The sequence below is a fragment of the Elaeis guineensis genome, chromosome 2, assembly GCF_000442705.2.
Source record: "Elaeis guineensis isolate ETL-2024a chromosome 2, EG11, whole genome shotgun sequence".
NCBI classification, from domain to species: Eukaryota; Viridiplantae; Streptophyta; class Magnoliopsida; order Arecales; family Arecaceae; genus Elaeis; species Elaeis guineensis.
Genome location: NC_025994.2, coordinates 104,804,312 through 104,825,864, shown reverse-complemented (window position 1 = coordinate 104,825,864; position 21,553 = coordinate 104,804,312). Strand labels below are relative to the sequence as shown.

Here is a 21,553-nt window from a genome sequence, read left to right as displayed (position 1 = left end):
GTACGTGCATCCGGGTCTGGGCCGCCCACTACATGTGCCCACGAGTCTGTGCACTGGGCCGCATGCTGCCGCATATGATTGCACCATCATGATCTATATACTCTAATTTTTATATTATTTTCTATCGAACATATTTTTTTTATCTAATTTTTATTTGAACTGATTTTAAAGTTATTGGACTTCATTCATTATTGTAGGTTTCGTTGTGGGCTCGGTATGGATTGAAACTTGAAGCGTAGAATTCTAAATCAAATGAATGACTTGGATTCACGGAGGAGGGTTGCTCTGGTTGGGAGAGGGACCCTAGGAATTGCACGGCTGAACTTGCGTGATGTGACCGTATGATGACACGTTATATACTTACTAAACATTGATTGTACATTGGAGATATTACCTTATCATGTGGACTTCCTTTCACCTTGGTTCCCCCGCGACGTTGTTATTTCGACGTAGACTGGTTTTGATGGATTCATCTGAAGAGCCGGCTCATGACCGGCCACGTTTCTTCACTCTGGCCACAGATAAGGATATTAAATAATTCATGGGACTTTTCTTATACGCAATCCACTAGCTTTGTAGGCTTGGTTTGGAGTGAGAGGCAGCAGAGAGGCAGCGGGCGTGAGGCATGAGGCTGTGCTACGTACCAAGAGGTGTTCAATTAGAATTATATATATCAGCTATTTTTCTCCCATAAAAAAGTATATACACATAAAAACATCTTGGCATCTGTATTTCATGAGTCCACGTCGCAGAAGACTGGTCCATTCATGAATGGCCCAAATTGCACCAATCCCTCGTAGTTGTGAAATAATATTCTTCGAAAAATACTGGTTGTCAAAGAATAATATTTAAAATATATTTAATTTGTAATTAGAATCAGAGTCGAAATTGAAATGAAATAGAATAAAAATCAAATTTTATTTTTTGATATATCTGATTTATGATTAAAATTAAAATTAAAATTAAAATAAAATTTAAATATTAAGGAAGAACTTCAATAAAATTTTGAAAGATTAAAATATTTTTATTTTTTTAAAATTAAAATAAAAATAAGACTCGTTTCAATCAAACAGTTAGAATTGAAGTCATTCGTTCCCATTCGCATTTCAGAACCTAACTTTTTCCAACTAAACGTATCTTTAGTTAATTTTTTTCAAGCCAATCCCTATGTAATGGGCAAGACCACCCAATTTGTAACCCTTTCCCACTTGAGTTTGGCATCGTGTCTCTATGGTTAAATGAATCCCCAGTTGGACTTCTATTATGGCAAATGCTCTCCATTTGGTCTTCTACAGCCAATTTGAATGCGATCGAATGGTTGGCGGCTTTGTTGGAATAAATTCCCGGGCATGTGTTGTGACTTTCCTGTCTCCACCAGTGCAACAGCAGATGACCAGGGAAAAGCGACTTAGGACTACTTTACGGGTGGCAAATGATCTAACGAGCACCATCTTGGCTCAATCCTGACTACCGTAAAGCTTGGGTCAATGTCAATGTGAAGTTAGACCAACCATGCTTGAAGTAGAAACATAGGCTCAATTTTAAGTCGGGCCGAAAATATATTTAGCTCGATCAAGCTTGCTTGACAGATCTCAAGCATATATTAATTATTTAAGTTCTGAATTTATTGAATGTTAAATGAACCAAGTTCAACAAGAAGTTTGAACTGAGCTTATTTCAAGTCCGAACTAATTTCTAGTTCAATTTAAATTTTTTTGGGCTGATAAATTAGACTTATGTTCAACTTGAATCAAGCTTGAAATAGTGATAAAGAAATTGAGCTAACTCTCAACATCCCAGCTTGGAAGTAATTTCAACTCAAGCTTGATCAGATCTATACTTGATTAGGCTTGGCTGATCAGACCCATGATCTAACTCGAAAGCAAGATAAACAATTGAGCAATAACTTGCATTATTCAGTGTGTTTATCTTCACTTGATCATTATCAAGCATCATACTACATCTAACATTTACCTATAATTATTTGGATTAAAAAATAAATTTTTGGTTGATTTTTGTTAATTTTTGTTTGATGTTTTCATTAATTAAGTGGGATAAAATATGAGGATAGTGGAATGCCATGTACCCTAGGAAACCAATCCCCAGTCCCCGTCGCTTGTCAATGTCCTTGAATCCCTGGAATGAAAGGAGCAACCCCGCCGGGTACGCTTCGGCCTCTGTTCGTTGCGTTTACTTAACCACTGGCCTCAAAGACTTCGGAAAGGGCAAGCAAGCTACGGATTAAGTGCAAGGCATGAAAGAACAAGGAGCAGCTTTCGTCGTTGCACGTCAGCGCAAGACTCGGAAAACCCACAAATTAAAGAGGGATGAAGTGTGCGGAAGAAAGAAGATTTTGTACAATACAGGATAGGGCAGGAACTTACGAACTGTGATGCATGGGTCATCTCCTTTTCCAATCCAGACTAGAACTCCCAGCTCCACGCATGGAATGAGATCTTTGAGTCGAACTTGACTAATTAGAGACTTTCCATTGGCACCTATCAAAAAAAAAAAAAAAAAAAAGAAAGAAAGATTAGAAGCATCAGCCTTACAACAGGCTTTTACAAAAGGATTTGAAAGAGCTGTTCAATAAGCTTGCATTCTAGTTTGGCATGGATTAGATATCCCACCCTATAATTTAAACAATTTGGCATGGATCCTAGGGTTAAGGCAAGATAAATGCCTTATCCCACCATATTAAGTCAAGATATAAAGTAGGATCATGTTTGATATATAAGACAATGGTGGACTTGGCGCCTACATAAATCAAAAACATGTTTCTGGTCAGGCTAGTCGGGTTATTTATCGATAGATTTTGTTTGATTGATTAATGGGCTTGGTTGAGCTTCTCTTCAGTTAGAAACTAATATCAAATTTCACGTGTTGTTCTATTCATTAATGAGCGGATCTTGATTATTTAGATTTGAAAAAATTAATTAAAACTTGATAAATAGACTTGCTCATGATGTGGTCATTCACTGTATAAATAAATCAACTTCGAACATTTAAGATATATTTGGTTCGAGATCGAAATTAGAAATAGAATTAGGATGATTATATCTTTTGATGCATTTGATTCGAGATCAAAATTAGAAATAGAATTAGAATGATCATATCTTTTGATGTGTTTAGTTCATGATTGAAATCAAAATTAGAATCGAAATGAAATTTAAATCCTACAGAAAAATAGAGATTAGATTTTAAAAAATTAAAATATTTTTATTTTTTTTAAATTAAAATAAAAATAAATTTTTTTCAACCAAATAACTAAAATGAGAACCACTCATTTTTATTTTCATTCTCTAATCTACCACTTTCTAATCATATATGTTGTTACTATCAAGCTTGAATCAAGCTCTAATTAGTATTGAATGCATCTCTTGTTTAATAAACTAAGTTACAGCAATATAAGGCATACTTAATTGTTTGCAGAAAGAGAGTTTTCTAAACAATTGAGGGGTCAAAAAAAAAATCGGTTATCTGATTAAGTCAAATTTGAAACACTAAATATTTTTTGATTCGCACTACTCAAGCTACCGGATCTTTTCTTTTGGACAAAAAAAAAAATATTTTAGTTTTTCAACTTCTTTCTCTCTCTCCGTGTGTTTTTTAAATTCTACGGCAAGGCGTTTTTTTTTTTTTTTTTTTTGGATGAAAGAGAACAGGGCATATGGAAAACGAGGACGTGGACATGTTCGGGGCAGCGCCCATGCGGACAATGGAAGGCGAAACCCTGCAAATGAAAAGAAAGAAAAGCCCCTCAAAAAAAAGAAAGAAAGAAAAAGAATGCAAAGAAGCTGACGCAGACAACCTACTGGGGGCGCCACCAATCTTGCATTTGAGTCGCTCTGGAACAAGGAAGAACCTTCACCTTCTCACCAGCAAATCTATATGAAAAAGAAAAACTCACAAAAGAATCCAGGTGGCAGAGGCCCACAAATGGGAACCTGGGGGCATCCTCCCCCCCGGACGACCACGCCCTGCACCCACACCGCCGCCGAGTGCGCCGCCGCCGTCTGCGTCCTGTGCGTCTGCTGCCCGCCGGCGCTCCTCTTCTGCTGCGTCAAGCTCCCCGTCATGCTCGCCTGGCGAACCGCCCGCCGCCTGTGTCCCGCCTCCTGCTGTGGCGCCGGCGGCAGAGAACCCGGCCACCTCCTCGTCGACGCCTCCCCCTCCTTCTCCGACATCGATTCCGACGCAGATCGGCAGCTGCCGAAACGACAAGCCGGGTGCCCGAGGGATGATGGCACCTCGCGACGGAGGAACTCCTCGAAATCCTAAGCCTTTGAGGATTCGTTTCTTTTCCCCTTCTTAGGTCAGTCCACCTTTTCTTTCTTCTTGTGTCGTAATTGTAATCTGATACCATGTCGATTCTTTGGTTTTTCCCCAAAAAAGGCGTGAATACCGTTATCAGGCTTCCAATGATCAATGGTATAACTTTCTTGGTGGCCGATTATAACTTAGACGAATTTCTCATAATGAAACGGGGAGAGATGAGAGAAAGGAAAATGGAATAATTGGTTATCACTCAGGACACTGAGCTTTTGAGGCGCTCTTGGGGAGAGGAATAATTTAAATCACCACATATTCATATCTACGGTTGGATAAAGTCCTCTGTGATGATTCTATGAGTTATTGATTTTCCTTTTTCCTTCCTTCTTTCTTTCTTTCTTCCTCCTCCTTTAAAGAGAAAGGAAGGATTTACCCAAAAAAAAAGAGAGAGTGGAAGGAAAGATCCACCTAGTGAAGTCTCATAAAAGTCTTAAATATCATAGCACTGAATCAAAGCCTTCAAGGAGATCGGTGTGACCATGAGGCTACTACCAGTCCAAAGAGTTTGAAAAGGATCTCGAAGGCAATCTTCAGCTGCGAGAAATGCGCACATCCTTTTTCTGCAACAAAATAGGACTCCTGTCGTTATATTACGAGGTATGTGGTGTGATAACTGATGTAGGGCAAGCTTGCTTTAAAACATTGAACTAGAGATGTTTGTCTAAAGTCCCATAGGAAATGTACTGCAGCTTTGGTGGTAGCTATTCCTCGTTGCTGGGATAGGTTTACGGTGATTCACATTTCTGAGTTCCATGATGCCAAACCTGATCAAAGAAAACACAACTTTGACGGCAACATCAGGAGGGCAAGGATGGTGCAGTTTTTGTCATCCAAGATTCATACATCATGCTGTTGATGGTGGAAGACTCACATCTTTTCAAGCCTTCCATCTCAAGGACTGAATTTCAAACCATTTGGACGGACATTATCTCTACCAGATAAAGAGCTTCAGACAAAAAGAATTCTCATTGAAAAAAATTATGTTATCATTATCAGCTGGATCCGAGATGACAAGGAGCAGTTAGAAATCCATCTGCTCCTTCATTGCGGTGTCTGTTCAACATATTTTTCAAAAGACAAAAAAATCGAACCATTTCTTACGTGACTGAACATATCGATGACCAGATCTTACAACAAAATCAAATGTGTCCACATGCTTTGTAAACTACTTTGTTTTCTAATTTTATAAAATGTACTCACACTAGAGTGATAGGAGCATCTATTTATCCCAGCAAAAAAAAAAAAAAACACAACAACCACATACAATTACCGATCTCTAAACTATGGGCACAATCTACCTCATAATAAGATTTGAAACATTGCATACAGATATTAAAATCTGCAACGTGCTTCATATGCCACAAGACGTCTCGAGCGGCTATCCAACCAACAATACTCACAGGTTATTGAATTCACTGTGGCACTTATTCCCTAAAATAACAATTTCCAATTTCGTGTTCCCCATATTTTGAGGGTGCCAAATTTTCTCATCAGGATACTTGATGAGTTCCAGTCGTCTGAGATGCCGACAATTCAATGTTCTTCCTGACTCTCCACAGTCCCAATAACAGGTTCGCAAGGTTCAAATCAAAATCATTAGCACCTGTTATTTGCATATTGCAGCACAAACACCAAGCTAGGGCATACAACAGCCTCATAAATGGTTACAAGATTAGGAACGAAATTACGCTCATGACTCAACAATTTGCACTCCTTCCAAACTGACCTATACACCGATATTTCAGATACCAGCAGCTAGCAGATTTATCTAATAGTAGTACAGGTGAAGGGTAATGATTTAATACACAACATAATACAGATTTACAGTTTAGAGATGGCTAATCGACATGACTAGAGGCCTAGAATAAGACCCAAGCAAATCTTTCACCAGGGCTAATTGATTTCATGATAAGGCGTATTGAGTTGATTCTTCAATCTTCCAATGCCAGAGACCTGTTATTTTCCAATGTCAAGGCTTATTCAATAGAATAGATATAAGATAGCAACATTAGTCGCAAGAATCATAATATACAATGGACTTCAAAACACTGCACCAAAACTATTAATCAGCCGAACATATTACAGCAGTAATCAACATATTTGATCACCCCATAAACTGGTCAGAAATTCCTTTTGTTGGGAGGAGACCAACTTCTAATGTTTCCACCGGAATTTACAAGGCAGGCGGGAAAGCACTAATGCACATGCAAGCACAAATAATCATTGACCACCATCATAGGAAGTATGGGACCCCCGTTCTTGGCCCCCTCATTTGATTATTCTCCTCTGTTTCTGTGAAGAACTTCACCTCTCTTTCCTGACATTGAGAACAAGAAACAGTCAACTGCGAAATACGAGTCCATTCACAAGTATAATTAATGAAACACCAAACGTCATTTAAAATGACCTCCACAAGCCATGAAGTCTGATTCAGCTCCAATCCCAATCAGTTTGAGTACACAACTAAGATGTTGCTCTATAATTTTCACTCTTAATTTCTCATATTGAAACTAAATGCAGAAATTTCAGGACCATTCACTGACAGGCAAAAGAAGATAATAACCATGAGGAACAACAGCCAAAGTTGTATTGTCATACCATATTCTCATTGAAGCTCAATATCGAAGCAACATTTCCACACCTGTAACAATAATTAGGTGCAGACCAGACCTGGACAAACCAAAAAATCAGTAGACTTGCATTTCAAAGATTAGGATTCAGGAAACATGAGCATAACAGACAAATTTAGAACTAAAAAATAATTTCTCTAGGCTGGGTGATCTGATAAAATTAGATTGAATATCTCACCGAATGAAAGCTAATAACTATAACTACATTCAAAGTGGAGTAGCACATTAGATTATCATGATTAACTCACAGTCACAAGGCCTTTGTCTTGAAACATGTACTTGAGACCTTCCTGGACAAGTTGGTGTGCCCGACAAACAAGATCCAGATTGTTTATGTGATTGAACTACAAGAAGCATGTGACTTTTGATGAGTGGTCAATTCGAGATGAAAAATCCAGATTAAGAAACTAATGAACATTTTTATATACCTCTGCAGTCACCCTGGATCCAAACAGCCAACCTGCACCACGGGGACTGACAGCCCAAGTTTCGATCTCCTCCGGGTCACTCCACATGAGATCACAAAAGGGGCCCTCATGAGGAATTTCACAATTGCGGTCAATAACTCTGATCTGATAATCAAACAAGAAAGCAGAAAAATAAATGGTAGGAAAATGAACCCAAAATAAAACTAATACCAAACATTTAGTGCATACAAAATGATCCCACTTGATAAAAGAATTAAATATCTCATCTTCTATAATCATTTTTTGCACACATGTAGACATGTAATCATAAGCATCAAGTCTTGTCCCACTTGTTTTATGTTAGCTTTATGAGCTGCCATAGAATAACCAGATGTAACCAGTTCAAATTATGGATTCATTACCATGTTGACATGCATACACTATTTACCCCAGGACACTCACATCCAGCTCCTAGAATCCATGTCTAATACTTATCCAAGTCAAATACAAATCAGATACTTGAATAATTATTAAAACTTATTCATTGCAGATTTTAGACTTGGTAGAGAGTTATCCAAACAATGAGTTCAGCCCACCATAATAATGTTGATAATAAGGTTTGTTCCTGCAAAAGATTGGTTGAGAATGTAAATACTAAAAAATGATTTTGCAAATTGTCATTTTCCTAAAATCCTTAAACTAACTGGAATGTTTGGATGAGAAACATGCATCATAAAAGGCAAAAACAAATAATATCTTTTAATATTTTCTTTTATACAAGGCTTTACATATATTTTTGGTTAACATTTATTTTTTTCTATATATCCTCGCCTTGTATCTCTTTTTTCTCCTATTGCCAAGTCAACATGTCCTAATCTGATTTAGACATGTGTCCTAATCCAATTCGTGTCTGTAGTCGTGTCCATGCAACATTGCTATCTACTAATATATAGCGGGAAAGCCTTGTGGCCAGCTTCACATGGTATGCCTCAAGGTTTTAGAGGTCACAAAAAGAATAAATAAATATTCATAAGCTCTTCTCTCTCCGTTTCCCCTCTATTTTGAATTCGGTCTTGACCAGATGATGAGGGCCCAACATCGATGATTCGAGCCATCGAATGTGATATACTACTCCTAAACTGTTTGCAATCAAAAAAAAAAAAATCACACAATTTGAAAATCCTATCCTATCTATTGAATAGTGAAAAGCACCTATGTGTTTGTCACTAATTGGATGACGTGGGCCTAGAATCCATCCAAGCCATTTGATTTGATACACTATCTCTAAATTGCTTACTGTCAATAAATCATTTGATTTGGAGATCTTAGCCCATGCATCAACCAATAAAAAATGGACAATGTAAATAACATGGAACAATGCATATATTTTGACCATTAAATGCATAAGTTAGGGTGTTCGAGTCACATGATTTTTTTTTGGTAAGAAGTTTAGAGATGGTAGATCACATCCAACGGCTCGAATGATCGATGCTTGGCCCTCTAGCATCCATTGAGGACCAATCTTGCAGGCACTATCATGTAGGTGCCCACGCAATCACAGATTTACAATAGCTCTACTCTATAACTGTGTAAGTCAGTGTATGACATGCAAACCCTAACCCCATAGCAAAATTAAGAAGAAAAAGAAAAAGAGCCCATGCATATGGAATGTATGTGACTCTAGCAGGTACATAAACAGACGACAATGTGAGCATACATACGTGCATGTGTGCATGTTAACTCACCCCAACAATCCAACCAACCATCCCTACCATAAAGACCCCTCCAAACCCCAATCACCACCATTTGCAAGCATCTTCCCACCCACAAAGAACCCTCACTTGAGTGCTCTTAAAGCCATGGGCTGGCCTACAGCCCCATTAACTCTTGCCTGATATGACCCCACTCCTTAGTGCCTATTGAGTCCCCTCCCCATGCACATATTTGTTGATACCTTACCTCATCACATGCAACTCACAACCCCTCGTGGCTTTTTTTCCATGCTGCAAAACCATCACTGACTCTACAATCCTCAGATTCTTACCTCACTGCTTCACCTCCACCAAGCTTCACTCTTCACCCAGCACCTGCTCTCAGTGACCTCTTTCTCCACCTATTCCCTCCTAATGGCTTCACCCGAGCTCCCCTTTCTATTTTCTTTTGCTTTCAAACACTTCACTACTGTCTCTCCTATTCTTCTTTCCTTACTGGGGGAGAAAGAAGAGATGGGCAAGGCCTAAAGGGTGATGGTGGGGTGTCAACAACAAAGGTTGTAGGTAGGGCTAGAATTGGGCTCGAGCCAACTAGAGGCCCATCGGGCAAGCCCGACTTCGGGTCGGGCTTTGGGCTAAGCCCGAAACAGTTCAGACCACGCTTGGACCTAATTATAGGGCCCATTTGTCTTTCGGGCCGGACTTGAATATACCTTTGGCTTGGGCTGAGCCCAAAGTCCAGCTCAATCAAAAGCCCGAAATTCATCTAAATATTGCATGCACTAAATGCAATTGGACCGTGCCAAATCCCACGATGAATAACACGCCAAGTTACCCCTTGAATTTCACCAATTCTCAATTGCACGCCATCCACCGTGCATATGCTCCGTGATTTACACTATCCAGCCCGATCAAGAGCCTCTCTTCAAGAAGCTTCTCCCTCCAAGCTGCCTCCTCCACGGCCTTCCGTGCGGCAGCGGCCTCCAACCAGAGGCTCTCCCGCTCTCCCGGATCGCCTTCCGCAACTCTGCTTCTCTTTCCAAATCATGCCACAGCAGCCGCCGGGTTCCCTCACTAGCTTCAACTGTGCTCCAATGGCGGCCGGATTCACCACTGGGGATGGAATAATCCCAAACCTGCTCGCCTACGACCTCACCTGCGATCACGGTGCTGCCCTATCCCTGTCTTCGCGGCCATCCTCATCCTTCTTGCCGCTCCGGCGATGATCCCGATCTACATAGCTACACCAAGGCAGAGGAGACAGAAGAGGGGAGGAGAGGACCGGCAATCAGGGAGGACACGTGAGATGGGAGGCAACGAAGTCGTATGAAAGTTGAGAGAGAGAGAGGAAGGAGAGAGAAACAGAAGGAGAGGGAGGGGGTTCGAGCCAAGTCTTGGGCTCAAGTCAGGCTCCTCGGGTCTTAAGTTTTAAAACATCTTCGGATCTAAGCCTGGCCCAAAGTCCGAAAAAGTATTTCGGACCAGGCTCGGACAGGGGTGTGGCCCGGTGTAGCCCGACCCATTTCTAGCCCTAGCCATAGGCATCAAGATGTGATAAAGTAGTTGAATAGGTTAGATAAGAGCTGCATAACCAACAAAAATAAAATATGTTTAGGAATAAGTAGGGTAGTGTAGCTAACATGTAGAACACAAATGGTCTAATGTTTTCAACCACCAATTTTATGGTGATTTACCTCATGCAGCATTGATGGAGCTCAATGTTGAGTAGTGTATAGAATTGGTTTGATTTCATACTTACGATTGAAATGAACCAAAATTCAAGCAAATGCTCTAGTTTAAAAGGAAAAAAAAAAGTGAAAGAAGAATAGAAAAGGGAAAAGAGAAAATTTAAGGAAGATCAGAACAAGCGAGCACATAAGTCTCTACACAAACAATAATATTTTCTTGCTTTAAACCAGTAAAACATAAGGTATAAGGTGTGAATGGACACATGAAAGGGACAGACCATCCATTCCTCCCTTTCTCCTCTTTCCTCTCTTTTAACTAATGGCCAATGCAATAAAGATGGCCCTCTAACTAATAAATGCCACCTAGCCCTTTTAAGCTGTTACATTATAGACTTACCTACAAATTAGATGATCTAGCTCAGCCATAAAAGCAAACCAAAAAAAAAAAGCGCACGTGTGCACACACACAAAAACAGCAAAGAAAATTTCCTAAAACTGAAAATAAAAAAAAAATTACAATCACGTATTCAAAATTCTGATCACATAAAAAAATACAGCTTATGGTCTAAGTCAGTGCATGCTGTTGTCTGGATATGCTTGTGTCTTCCCACCATACACAGATATACAAGTTTTGAAAATAACAGAAGATTCTCTTATCTTCAAAGTGTAGATTGTGCCCATTGATGTAAAATCACTACGTCCCCAACTAAAGGATTTAGAAAAAGTCAATGCCAAGGATAAAATTTCAACTAAAAAGATAAGAGATCAAAAACCTGATCAACTGTTCGTATATCGGGCGAAAGACCACCATGAACACAGAGCACCTACAACAATATTGTATTTGGAGTAACTGGCATTAGAATGACTAGAAAGAATGCATGTGAACATGTGCTTGTGTGTGAGAGAGTGACTTACAGTTCCATCTATAATTGCTGACAAGGTAAGGTAGTCAAAAACATCAGTGCAATACCGCCACGCATTGGCATTCCCATACTTCCGCTGGCATTCATCGTAAAAACCATAGACCTAAGAGAAACAGCATTTTTCATTAGCATATATCATACAGAAACAAGCTTGCATTGCATAAATTTCGCATTGGCAATTGTGACTGCCAAAAAAATTATATTTATTTCTGAAATGGAAACATAGAAAGGAGAAAATGTCATAACATCAGTATGAGAATTTGAATCAGCCATTAATATAACCACTGAGATTGATTAGTGTAATCATGCGTAAAACACAAAGTAGAAGACTGAGGAGAAAACTGGTTCTCATGCACTATACCTCCAAACCATGCAATCACCTTGAAAAGACCAGCTGTCATGTACAAATAAACAAACACCTTCTTCTTACTTACTTTAATCAGCCTTAATGAGCCTCAAATTCTCGATGACAAATGAACAATATGAAAAACAAAAACAAACAGTGGGATTGATGTGGATAGTGTCATGTACTAACTTATACAAGATAGAAACAGAAAAACTGGATAAGATCATAAGAAACCAAGAAAGGAAAAAAGAAAATACTAATACAGGAAGAAACCACAGCAAAAATTCTGACTTGTTCAACTCCTCTTTACAAATTGATTTCCTTCCATTTTAGGCTTTTGCAAGCCCAAAAATTGAAATTGCCAGGTTGTTCCCTCTGAAGACTTCTCTGCAGAGAAGTGGGAAACTTCAGTAAGTTCCACCTTTGTAAGCGCCTGTTTGGTTGCAAGGAAAAGCTCCTAGAAAATTTAAGTTGTTGGGAAATTGAATTTCCCAGCTGTTTGGATGGTAGGAAAACTAGATTAATGTAGAAACGTAATTTCCAAATTTGGCCTGGATAAACAAAGCAAGAAGAAAATTGAACTTGTCATTTTGTTTTCCTTTTCCAAAGATTTCCAAACAAGCAAACAGACCCTAATAGGAAAACTAAAATGAATTCTAACAAAGAGAGCAACAAGTCTCAAAAGGTCTGGTCTTACATATGCAAAGCAAAAAGACACACATTACAAAGCCGTACATGTCCAAATTAAAGCAGAATATGAAATAAAGCTTGAGAAATACATGCAGCATAACCATATGAAGGGATCCTAATTAGGTTGATGATTCAACCTGGAGGCCAGACAGTTGATCGATACCATGCAGCCAATTGTGAAGTCATGTTGAGGAGCTCTTTTGTTATTCTTATAAGAGGATCAGGAAATTATCCTAACATAGAATTTATATAAAGGAAATACCAAATTGGGAAAGGTAGCAAGTAACCTGTCTAACCTCCAAAGAAACATCATTTTTGAGTATAAAGGTGACACAATAAGTAGGAGGCAAGAACTCCAAGAAGTAAAATTATAGGAATGCCACCACAGTATTACATGTCCATAGATCAAATGCTAAAACCTTCAAAGGCAGAAGAGCATAAGATTCATGGACATACTTGACCATAAATTGTTTGAGAACTCTAATGCCAAAATGAACTTCTAACAAATTAAACATAGCAATTTTCCATCAAGAAAAAAACACATATAAAGTTAAACAAAACCATACAAGCTCTTAGGTAGGATGGTTCTTAATCGATTAAAGCAGAAAGCCTAATATGCAAACCTAATGTATTGAAGATACATAACACTGCAATGTGTCCAAATAAATATCCCACCAGATGCTCAAGGTATTAAAGTAATGGATATATTAACTTTGACAGAAGGTATAAATGCTACGTAAAACAATTTGTATGAGGATACTAAACATATCATGGACTCAAACCTCACAATCATAATCCTGTATTACTTAAAACAACGGCATACCTGTGTTAATTGCCTGCTTTCATGATTCCCACGCAAAAGTGTAATATTTGCAGGATATCTAATACACATGAACACCAATGAAACATTAGAAAATGATTTCATGTACCAAAGGGAATGGCTGAGAGTAGTCCCAGAACATGAAAAAAGGAGTCAGCCAAGTTTTACAAATCGAAAAAGGCCCACCGAGCAAAAATATCAAATCATAAAGGTCTTTGCTTGTAATAAAGATAAACTGAATGATGTAAAGTTCAAGAATAAAGAGGCAAACAAATGATAACAGTACAGAAATTGTATCAGTATGGAACTATAAACTTCTCTTCAAAAGAAAAAACAGTAATATAAGGCAATAAAATCTACGAGAAACTAGAATCTAGCATAAGCCACAAGCTATTATCAGAACAAGCTGGAGACATATTTTTCCAACAACCATACTATAATAAAGCATATAAAAATAGACAATCAAGCGATAGTGTCAGCTCACAGAAGCAATACCATGAAGATGACAAGCACCAATTTCATACATCATCAGCTAAAAAACAACAGCGATCTAAGGTTAAAATGCAATTGTCATTGTACATAAAGAAATCCGAACATGTGATAGGAATGTCAAATATCAAAGAATCTCATAAATCTGGCAAATTAACATTACTGGAAAAAGGTAACAAGTCCATACATATCAAGTTCAAGCATGCACGATGGGAATAGAATAATCTGTGAAACACTATGATAACTGTCCCTCATTCCAATAACTTAATAAGATCAAGTTTGATATATTGTCAGATCACATGCCTCTTTGCCAGAAATGACAATTGCCAATAGAATGATATATTCTTGGTTTGATAACAAGTATGAATGAGACAAAAGTGTCTGAAAGTCCCAAGTGCCCAAGAGCATCAAGCCGTCAACTGAAAGTTTAGGTTGTTCATAGCTTAAAATAGCAGAAATAATAGGAAGAATAGAGGGGGAAAAGTGAAATCTGAGAGTAGAATCTAAGGTCCAGATAACACTGCCACATACTTATCCACAAGATGCAAAGATATAAGGTAGAAGTCCTAAAAATATATGGCAGATGATGAAAGTCAAGAGATATCAGAAACTCACCAGTCACCAGTAACTAGATGGTCCTGTGCAAGGAAGACTCCTCTAATTGCAAAGGAGGGAAGGAAAGGTTCACCAGAAGGTGTATTTAAAGGAAAGAAAAGAAAAGGAAAAAAAAGGAGAAACCGACTTTAACATAATAAAAGAAAAGGGAAAACTTTTTTTCCTATTTCACATTTTGATGTCCTCTTTCTCACAGCCGTGCAAACAAAAGCACAGTAATACTACTTGACAAACAAATAAAAAAAGCTGATATCCAAAGGAGAGAGCATTTACAAGCATTGCTCTTGTGCAGGAATACCTGGCTTTGAGAAGCAAAAGAATTGTGAAGACTTCCAAACTGTTATATCCACGATCGACAAAATCACCCTGGCAGTAACATAGGTAGAATCTAAATCATCGGACCATTATACAGCTTCTTCATAAGGAGTACCTTTTATCATCAATGCTGCAATTGTTTGGAGAGCATGAGAAGTATACCATGAAAATGTAATTTGTCTCAGGAACATGACCTCCAGTCTGGAAGAGTTTCATTAGATCATGAAACTGTCCATGGATGTCACCACAAACAGTAACAGGGCTATTAACGGGCTGCACATTTGATTCCTCCATCAGAATCTCTTTCACCTGAACAAGTTAAAAATATAAGAGTTTAACAGAAAAATAGTAGTTCCAGTTCAATGCATGATGAAACATCTAAAACAGCCAACTTGGGAATAAGACAGGTCAGGGATGAATAGACAATATTGGTCTTTCTTCAGAAAAATATGTTGGTATCAAAGATTTTAAAACTGATGACAGAGTTGATACATTAGTTTAAGTGTCATATTTTAAAAGGGAAAAATGATACCATGCAGATAATAGCATTTTTAGAACTTGGAAGTGACAAAAGTGATGACCAGAGCACATTTGTTAGTATGGACTTCCATTTCCTTGAACAGGAATGGAACACTTGGATAGAAGTTACTCGGTGTGCAAAAATCGCAATATTCTGGTAACTTAAAGATAATATCTTGTTCAATAATCCCACTTTCAAATAAGAATTTCTTGATTTATAAAAAAATACAGAAATAATTAATTAATATGAACACTACATATATCTTCTTTCAAACATCAAGGAATCAAAAGAAGCTTAAAAAAGAAAATTAAAAGGCCACATATTAATGGATTAGCTATTGAGGTGCCTTCTAAAGAAATGACAGAGAGAAAGCCAGAATCAAGAAATTGTTTTAGTTAACTGATTGCAATGAGCATCATCGATATTCACAAAGCTTCGTAATCAAGAAAATTTGCTTTCTGAAATATGACCTATGAAGACAATTTTTTTTGTCATCCAGCTAACATGAACACTTCTTAATCTTACATTTTCATATTATTTCCTAACCATTAACATCAACCTCGCTCAATTTTCACCGGGGCTAGACTAGAACAACAACAATCCACTCATCATATCTCTTTTTTATATTCCTACACAACATATGAGACTCATCCACCCAAAGGCAAGGTGTTTAATCCTCAATTTATCAGTTATCTCCGTGGGTGTCCAAGACCAAGATGAACCAAGATCTCGACCGATATGGGAAGTGGGGAAATTTGGAGAGAACCAAGATTTCCTAATATCTCGGCTGATATTTTTGGACCAAGGTATTGAAATTTCACTTGAGATGATAAATCTGTGATTAAAAACTATACTTAAGCATTAACTTAATAATTTATTAGGTATCCGGTGATATCCCGGATTTCATCTATTTATATTTACCGAGATAATAGGCCCAAGATTTTTATATATATCGTACCAGGAAGTGCCCGATATTGTCACAAACCAACATCTCGGCCGAGATGAAAACTTTGCCCAAAAGACAAAAACAAATCCACAATTTAGAATAATGTACAGCATACTCTGTTTTGAAAATCGAAGATCAATGTCAACTAACATGGTGAAACCAAAAGAACTAGAAGCCAAAGCTTAGTGCATTAGTCCCTCTAAAGAGATAACGTAATGCCTGATTAAAAAAATAACATAAAATTTAGACAAACTCATTGCATGAATAGTGATTAAAAAAAAGGCATATGTTCATTCCATTTTATACTGAAGGCTCCCCCTTGTTCTGAAACATATCCCATACAAAAAAGCATATACTCAATGAGATCTTTCTTCAATTTAATCCCTCTTCTTTTTCTGGGGGCAATTAAGGAACTCTAGAATCTCGTATGTATCCAAGTATTGTTTGTTTGTGCATGTGCATGTATGTCTATGTCCAGGTTTGCTTCTTGCAAGAAGGGTGATAAGTTTTGTTCTCAATGCAAAAGGAGACTAAAACTACGTGCATGTGCAGGGAAAAGAGTTCCTAAACACTGTATCAACCTACCATTCCCCTCATAACAGATGGGCCTCAGATGTCTCCAACGCGAGCTTTATATCAAGAAGAGAAGTTTGTGATTTACGCAGCCTTTCTCCTATACCTGTAGGCATACCACCATGCTCCAAAGATCCACATACTATAATATTATCATTTTCTACATAATCAAGTTACCAGGTACACATGGATTAATTGTTAACTGTTCAGGTACCATTTCTCGAATTACGCTTCAATAGATGACACCTCCCACACCATAGATTATATTTCTCAGAAAAAAAAAAAGGTGGCACATACGATCACACAGCCACTTCTCTAGACCCACACAAGAACGGATGATGTGCTGCATAGTGCATAAGCTTGAAGAATCTATCTGATTAGTTTCATCTAAAGTACAGAAAATTAATATAACCTGCAACAAAATCACATGTAACTTTTTTTTTCTTTTTTGTAATCTAGGACTTGCATCACCATTTTAAATTTCTCAAAAGGAATCCATTTTTCTAAATTTCCACCTAATAGCCGTCCAGATTGAAGAACATAGCACAGATAAACACCATGGAGACGAAAGACGCCATAACTACGGATCAAACCCTAAGCTCGAACAGTGACGAAACACCCAAACTCAAATAGGAATGCCCTAGAGAAAGAGAACGAGAGGGAACGTACGTATTCACAGAGGAGCTGGAGCTCGTTTTCCATAAGATGCTGACCTTCCTTGACCTTGGAGATCCACAGATCCAACTCCATGGGGATGTTGATTCGAGTCGGAGAAAGATCTGGACTTCAAAAAAAAAAGAAGAGCGGGATCTGTCTATCTGTCTGTATTCATATATCAGCAAGCAAGAAGATGAGCTCCGAGGAAGAGAGAAGAGAGGGAGCACGAGATTTTTTCTTGCTTTTCTTTCTTTTTCTTTTTTTTCCGTTTTGTGCAGGTCACGAGCTCTTTCTTTCTTCGCACATAAATAGAAAACCAAAGAATATCCCGCCCCACTTCTCCCCGGGCTGCCCACCCAGTCGAGTTCTGCGTGTCTTCGAGGTTCTATCTTATAATGTGGTGGATTTTAGATTTTAGGCATGACTGGTAAAACATCTAGAGATGCAAATCTTGCATAATAGTGTTTTTTTTTTTTTTTGGCAGAAGCCGAGGTGATATACTTCATAAAAAAGTTGATACAAAGTTAAAAATCTTGCATACTAGTCTGATTAGGCCATTGTGCATCCAACAGCTCCAACCCAGCCTAACTCGATCCATTTCAATTTTCAGGTCGGGTTGGATCGGGTTGCTTTGATAAAGATTGATTACGGTGATCGTACTATCAAAATAGAGAAAGTAGGTATGGCAGTCCTCTTCCACATGACTCAACGGCATCAAGGATACATTTTATTGCAAGTAAAATCATGAAAATTTGTGATATTCCTAAGGCTATCAAAATATTTGGAAATTAAGTTTATAGATTTGGCAGTCTTATGTTGAGATAAACAAATGTGGGATTGGATTTTATTAAAAAAATGTATCTTTTCATGTAATTTCTATGACCAAATATACTTCGAGAGAATTTTATTATGCAAACACTATAATATTACTTTTTTTCACCCTCCTATGTTCTCGGAAACTTAAACATCATTTCGCAAAACTCCAAACATGCATCCATTCAATAGAAAATTAGACAAACTTGGATTTCTCTGCAATAATTGGTCTTATGGTGCATGCATCTTTAATACCATGTTAAGTTGGGAAGGACTGGCACTTAAATCAGTTTCAAGGTTATGCACGTGAGATGATTGCATTGTTTGTTTAAGTTGACTTGTTATTTTTTACTTGTATTCAGAATCAAAAATCATAATATTAATTTTTGTAATTAGAGTTTTATATATATATATATATATAGAGAGAGAGAGAGAGAGAGAGAGGACCCATATTGAGTTTAGGGGCGGCAATGAATGCAGCTGTATTGGTCCGGACTCTACTTATTCAGGTAGAGAGAGAAAATTCCATCACACCGTTTACGAATAGGTTTGAAAATAAAGGTTTCTTAGCAATCTATTTTATTATTTTAAATAAATAAATAAACATTGTCATTCATTTATCAACCAATCCATTTAAGCTATGGCTGGTTAATGTACATAAAACTAAAAATCAAAAGCAACATAGTTTTTTAAGTCTGCAAATAGTTAAATCAAACTTAACTTTAAGATATTATTATAATATTTACTGAAAAAAGATATTACCATAGTAAATTTAGAATGTATAGCAATCATGAGCTTTAAAATAAAACTATGCAAAGTACAATCATACCCATCGCTCTATATGTAAATTTTTAATTATCAAACCAAGACATATCGAAAAAAAATTAAAGAACTATCGAGAGCCAACCTGTTCCAACTATATGATCTATGGTGATCCCTTGAGTCCATGAACTAAATGTGAACCTATGTATTTTTTTTTTTATGATATTAGGGTTTAGATTTTAATCTGGGGAACAAAAATCATACAGGATAGGCTTTATATAATATTATATAGGATGGGCTTCCTATTTTGCCATATTTTTTTTCTAATATCAATCTTAAAAAAAATATATAAAAATCAAAGATTCTTCTTACTAATGTGGTTATTAGGCTAGTAATTAAAAATGAAACTATCACATTCTCTTTCTTCTCATTTTCATAATATATTTTTTATTGCTGCACACTATATGATCAAATGATATATACTAAATAAATTAATTATCAAGCAAGTCAATACATATCTTTAGATAAATTAATATATAATTTTCAGAATATGAAGTTCACTGATATACAATATACAGTCTGATAATACACACTAGCAAATTAGTTATCTAGCAATCTAATACACATCTCTAAATAAATTGACACATAGTTTTCATAATATTATGTTTATCAATACATACTATATGATATGGTTATACACACTTATTAACTTTTTGATATATACTACAAATTTTTTTGATACACACTCAGTAATAATCTAATACATATCTTCATATAAAATTAATATACAGTTTCGAGGATATACTTTTTATCTGAAGATATTGATTGGATTATTATGGAATATATATCAAAAAAACTTGCAGTATGTATCAGAAAAGTCGATGAATGTATATCACCAAATTATGTAATATATATTGATATGAATATAATATTTTGAAAACTATATATTAATTTGTTTGAAGATATGTATTAGATTGCTAGATAACTAATTTACTAATTATGTATCACCAAGCTGTATATCATGTATTGATGAACTTCATATCTTGAAAATCATATATCAATTTATTATAGGCGTATATTAGCTTATTTAATAATCAATTTATTTAACATATATTATATATCCATGTAGTGTGTATCGATAAAAAATATGTACTAAACTAAGAAAAGAATAGAATATTATTTTTTTAATCATCAGACTAATAACTCTATTAATAAAAAAGTACTCTTTGATTTTTAGACTTATTTATTAAGATTGATATTAAGAGAAATATAGTAAATGATGAAGCTCACCCCATATGATATTTTATAGTACTTGCCTCCTATGATTTTTGCTTGTCCCCAATGATCCATTCTTTAGCAGATAATTATCATGAGAAAATTGATCAATTTTTTCATTGATCAACTTATCTATGTTCTTATGCTTTTTTAGATAGATAAATTATTCTTCCATAGATTGCATTTATTTATGAAATAAAAGCAATTTTTTTTTCATTTATGGAGTGAGTAAGCCATTTTCTCATCAATCGAGAAAATAAGCTTTTTATTTTATTCCTAAAGTGCCTAAATCCATATAATAATAATATAACAATCATACGATATATATTGTAATATAATATATAATAAATATAAAAATATAATATATATCTAAAAATGCAATATAATATCTATCATCATATAATATTATGTTGTTATGCTAATATAATATATTTTTATAATGACATATTATGTTGTTATAATATAATCTATATTATAAGGTAATTGATCATTTTAATATAATATATAGTAGTATTATCTAATATATTATAAAAATATTATATGATATAATATAATGTATTATAATATATAATATTATAACGATATAAACTATATTATTTATATTATATATTATGATATATTAAATAATATAATATAATATAATATATAATATATTTATTTATATTATAAAAATATTATGAGAAATATGAATAGATTTTAACAACTTATCTGTAAAGTAGTAATGCAAAAGAATATAAGCTATGAATTTTAGAATCACTTTTTAATGTATGAAAGAATATAAATAAATTATTTTTCTATATAAATATGATATTATATAGGCAATACTCATTAAAAAAAAAAAAGGAATTTACAGATAAATTACCCTATGAAGAACGGGCTCTAAAGCTATAGGATCTTAGAGATCTCCAGCGTTTTATTTGCTTTGCAAGGTCCTCTTTCCAAAGGATGCCCAAAAACGGATTTCCCTTTCCTACTTACGTGCAAAAGAGCAGGTAGTGGTTAAAAAAAAAAAAAAAAAAACCAGCTGGCACAGCTGGCAT

At 36.1% G+C, this 21,553-nt stretch overlaps 1 protein-coding gene and 1 long non-coding RNA gene across 2 annotated transcripts; one reads left to right on the top strand and one right to left on the bottom strand.

Annotated features, from left to right (window-relative positions):
• The first annotated feature begins 3,999 nt into the window (after positions 1 to 3,999).
• Positions 4,000 to 5,160, top strand: LOC140855771 (uncharacterized). Its single transcript, XR_012138991.1, has 3 exons — positions 4,000 to 4,315; positions 4,776 to 4,929; positions 5,022 to 5,160. It is a non-coding gene; the product is annotated as an uncharacterized lncRNA (long non-coding RNA).
• Positions 5,161 to 6,368: 1,208 nt separating this feature from the next.
• LOC105045744 (phytochrome-associated serine/threonine-protein phosphatase) lies at positions 6,369 to 18,010 on the bottom strand. The gene is made up of 10 exons (XM_010924128.4): positions 17,676 to 18,010; positions 15,130 to 15,276; positions 14,951 to 15,018; positions 13,552 to 13,609; positions 11,685 to 11,795; positions 11,543 to 11,593; positions 7,391 to 7,534; positions 7,211 to 7,306; positions 6,931 to 7,002; positions 6,369 to 6,649 (listed from the first exon to the last, which is right to left on the bottom strand). Exons 1-10 carry the CDS (start codon positions 17,754 to 17,756, stop codon positions 6,566 to 6,568), a joined length of 912 nt encoding a protein of 303 aa, XP_010922430.1. The 5' UTR covers positions 17,757 to 18,010; the 3' UTR covers positions 6,369 to 6,565.
• Between the last annotated feature and the right edge of the window lie 3,543 nt (positions 18,011 to 21,553).

What these genes read in the sequence shown, in the direction of transcription:
- LOC105045744 (XM_010924128.4), bottom strand. Translation starts at nt 17,756, where the DNA reads ATGGAGTTGGATCTGTGGATCTCCAAGGTCAAGGAAGGTCAGCATCTT. An exon ending in AGACAAATTACATTTTCATG is followed by an intron (nt 15,019 to 15,129) that starts GTATACTTCTCA and finishes TGTTACTGCCAG; the next exon opens with GGTGATTTTGTCGATCGTGG. An exon ending in ATATACGAACAGTTGATCAG is followed by an intron (nt 7,535 to 11,542) that starts GTTTTTGATCTC and finishes TTTGATTATCAG; the next exon opens with ATCAGAGTTATTGACCGCAA.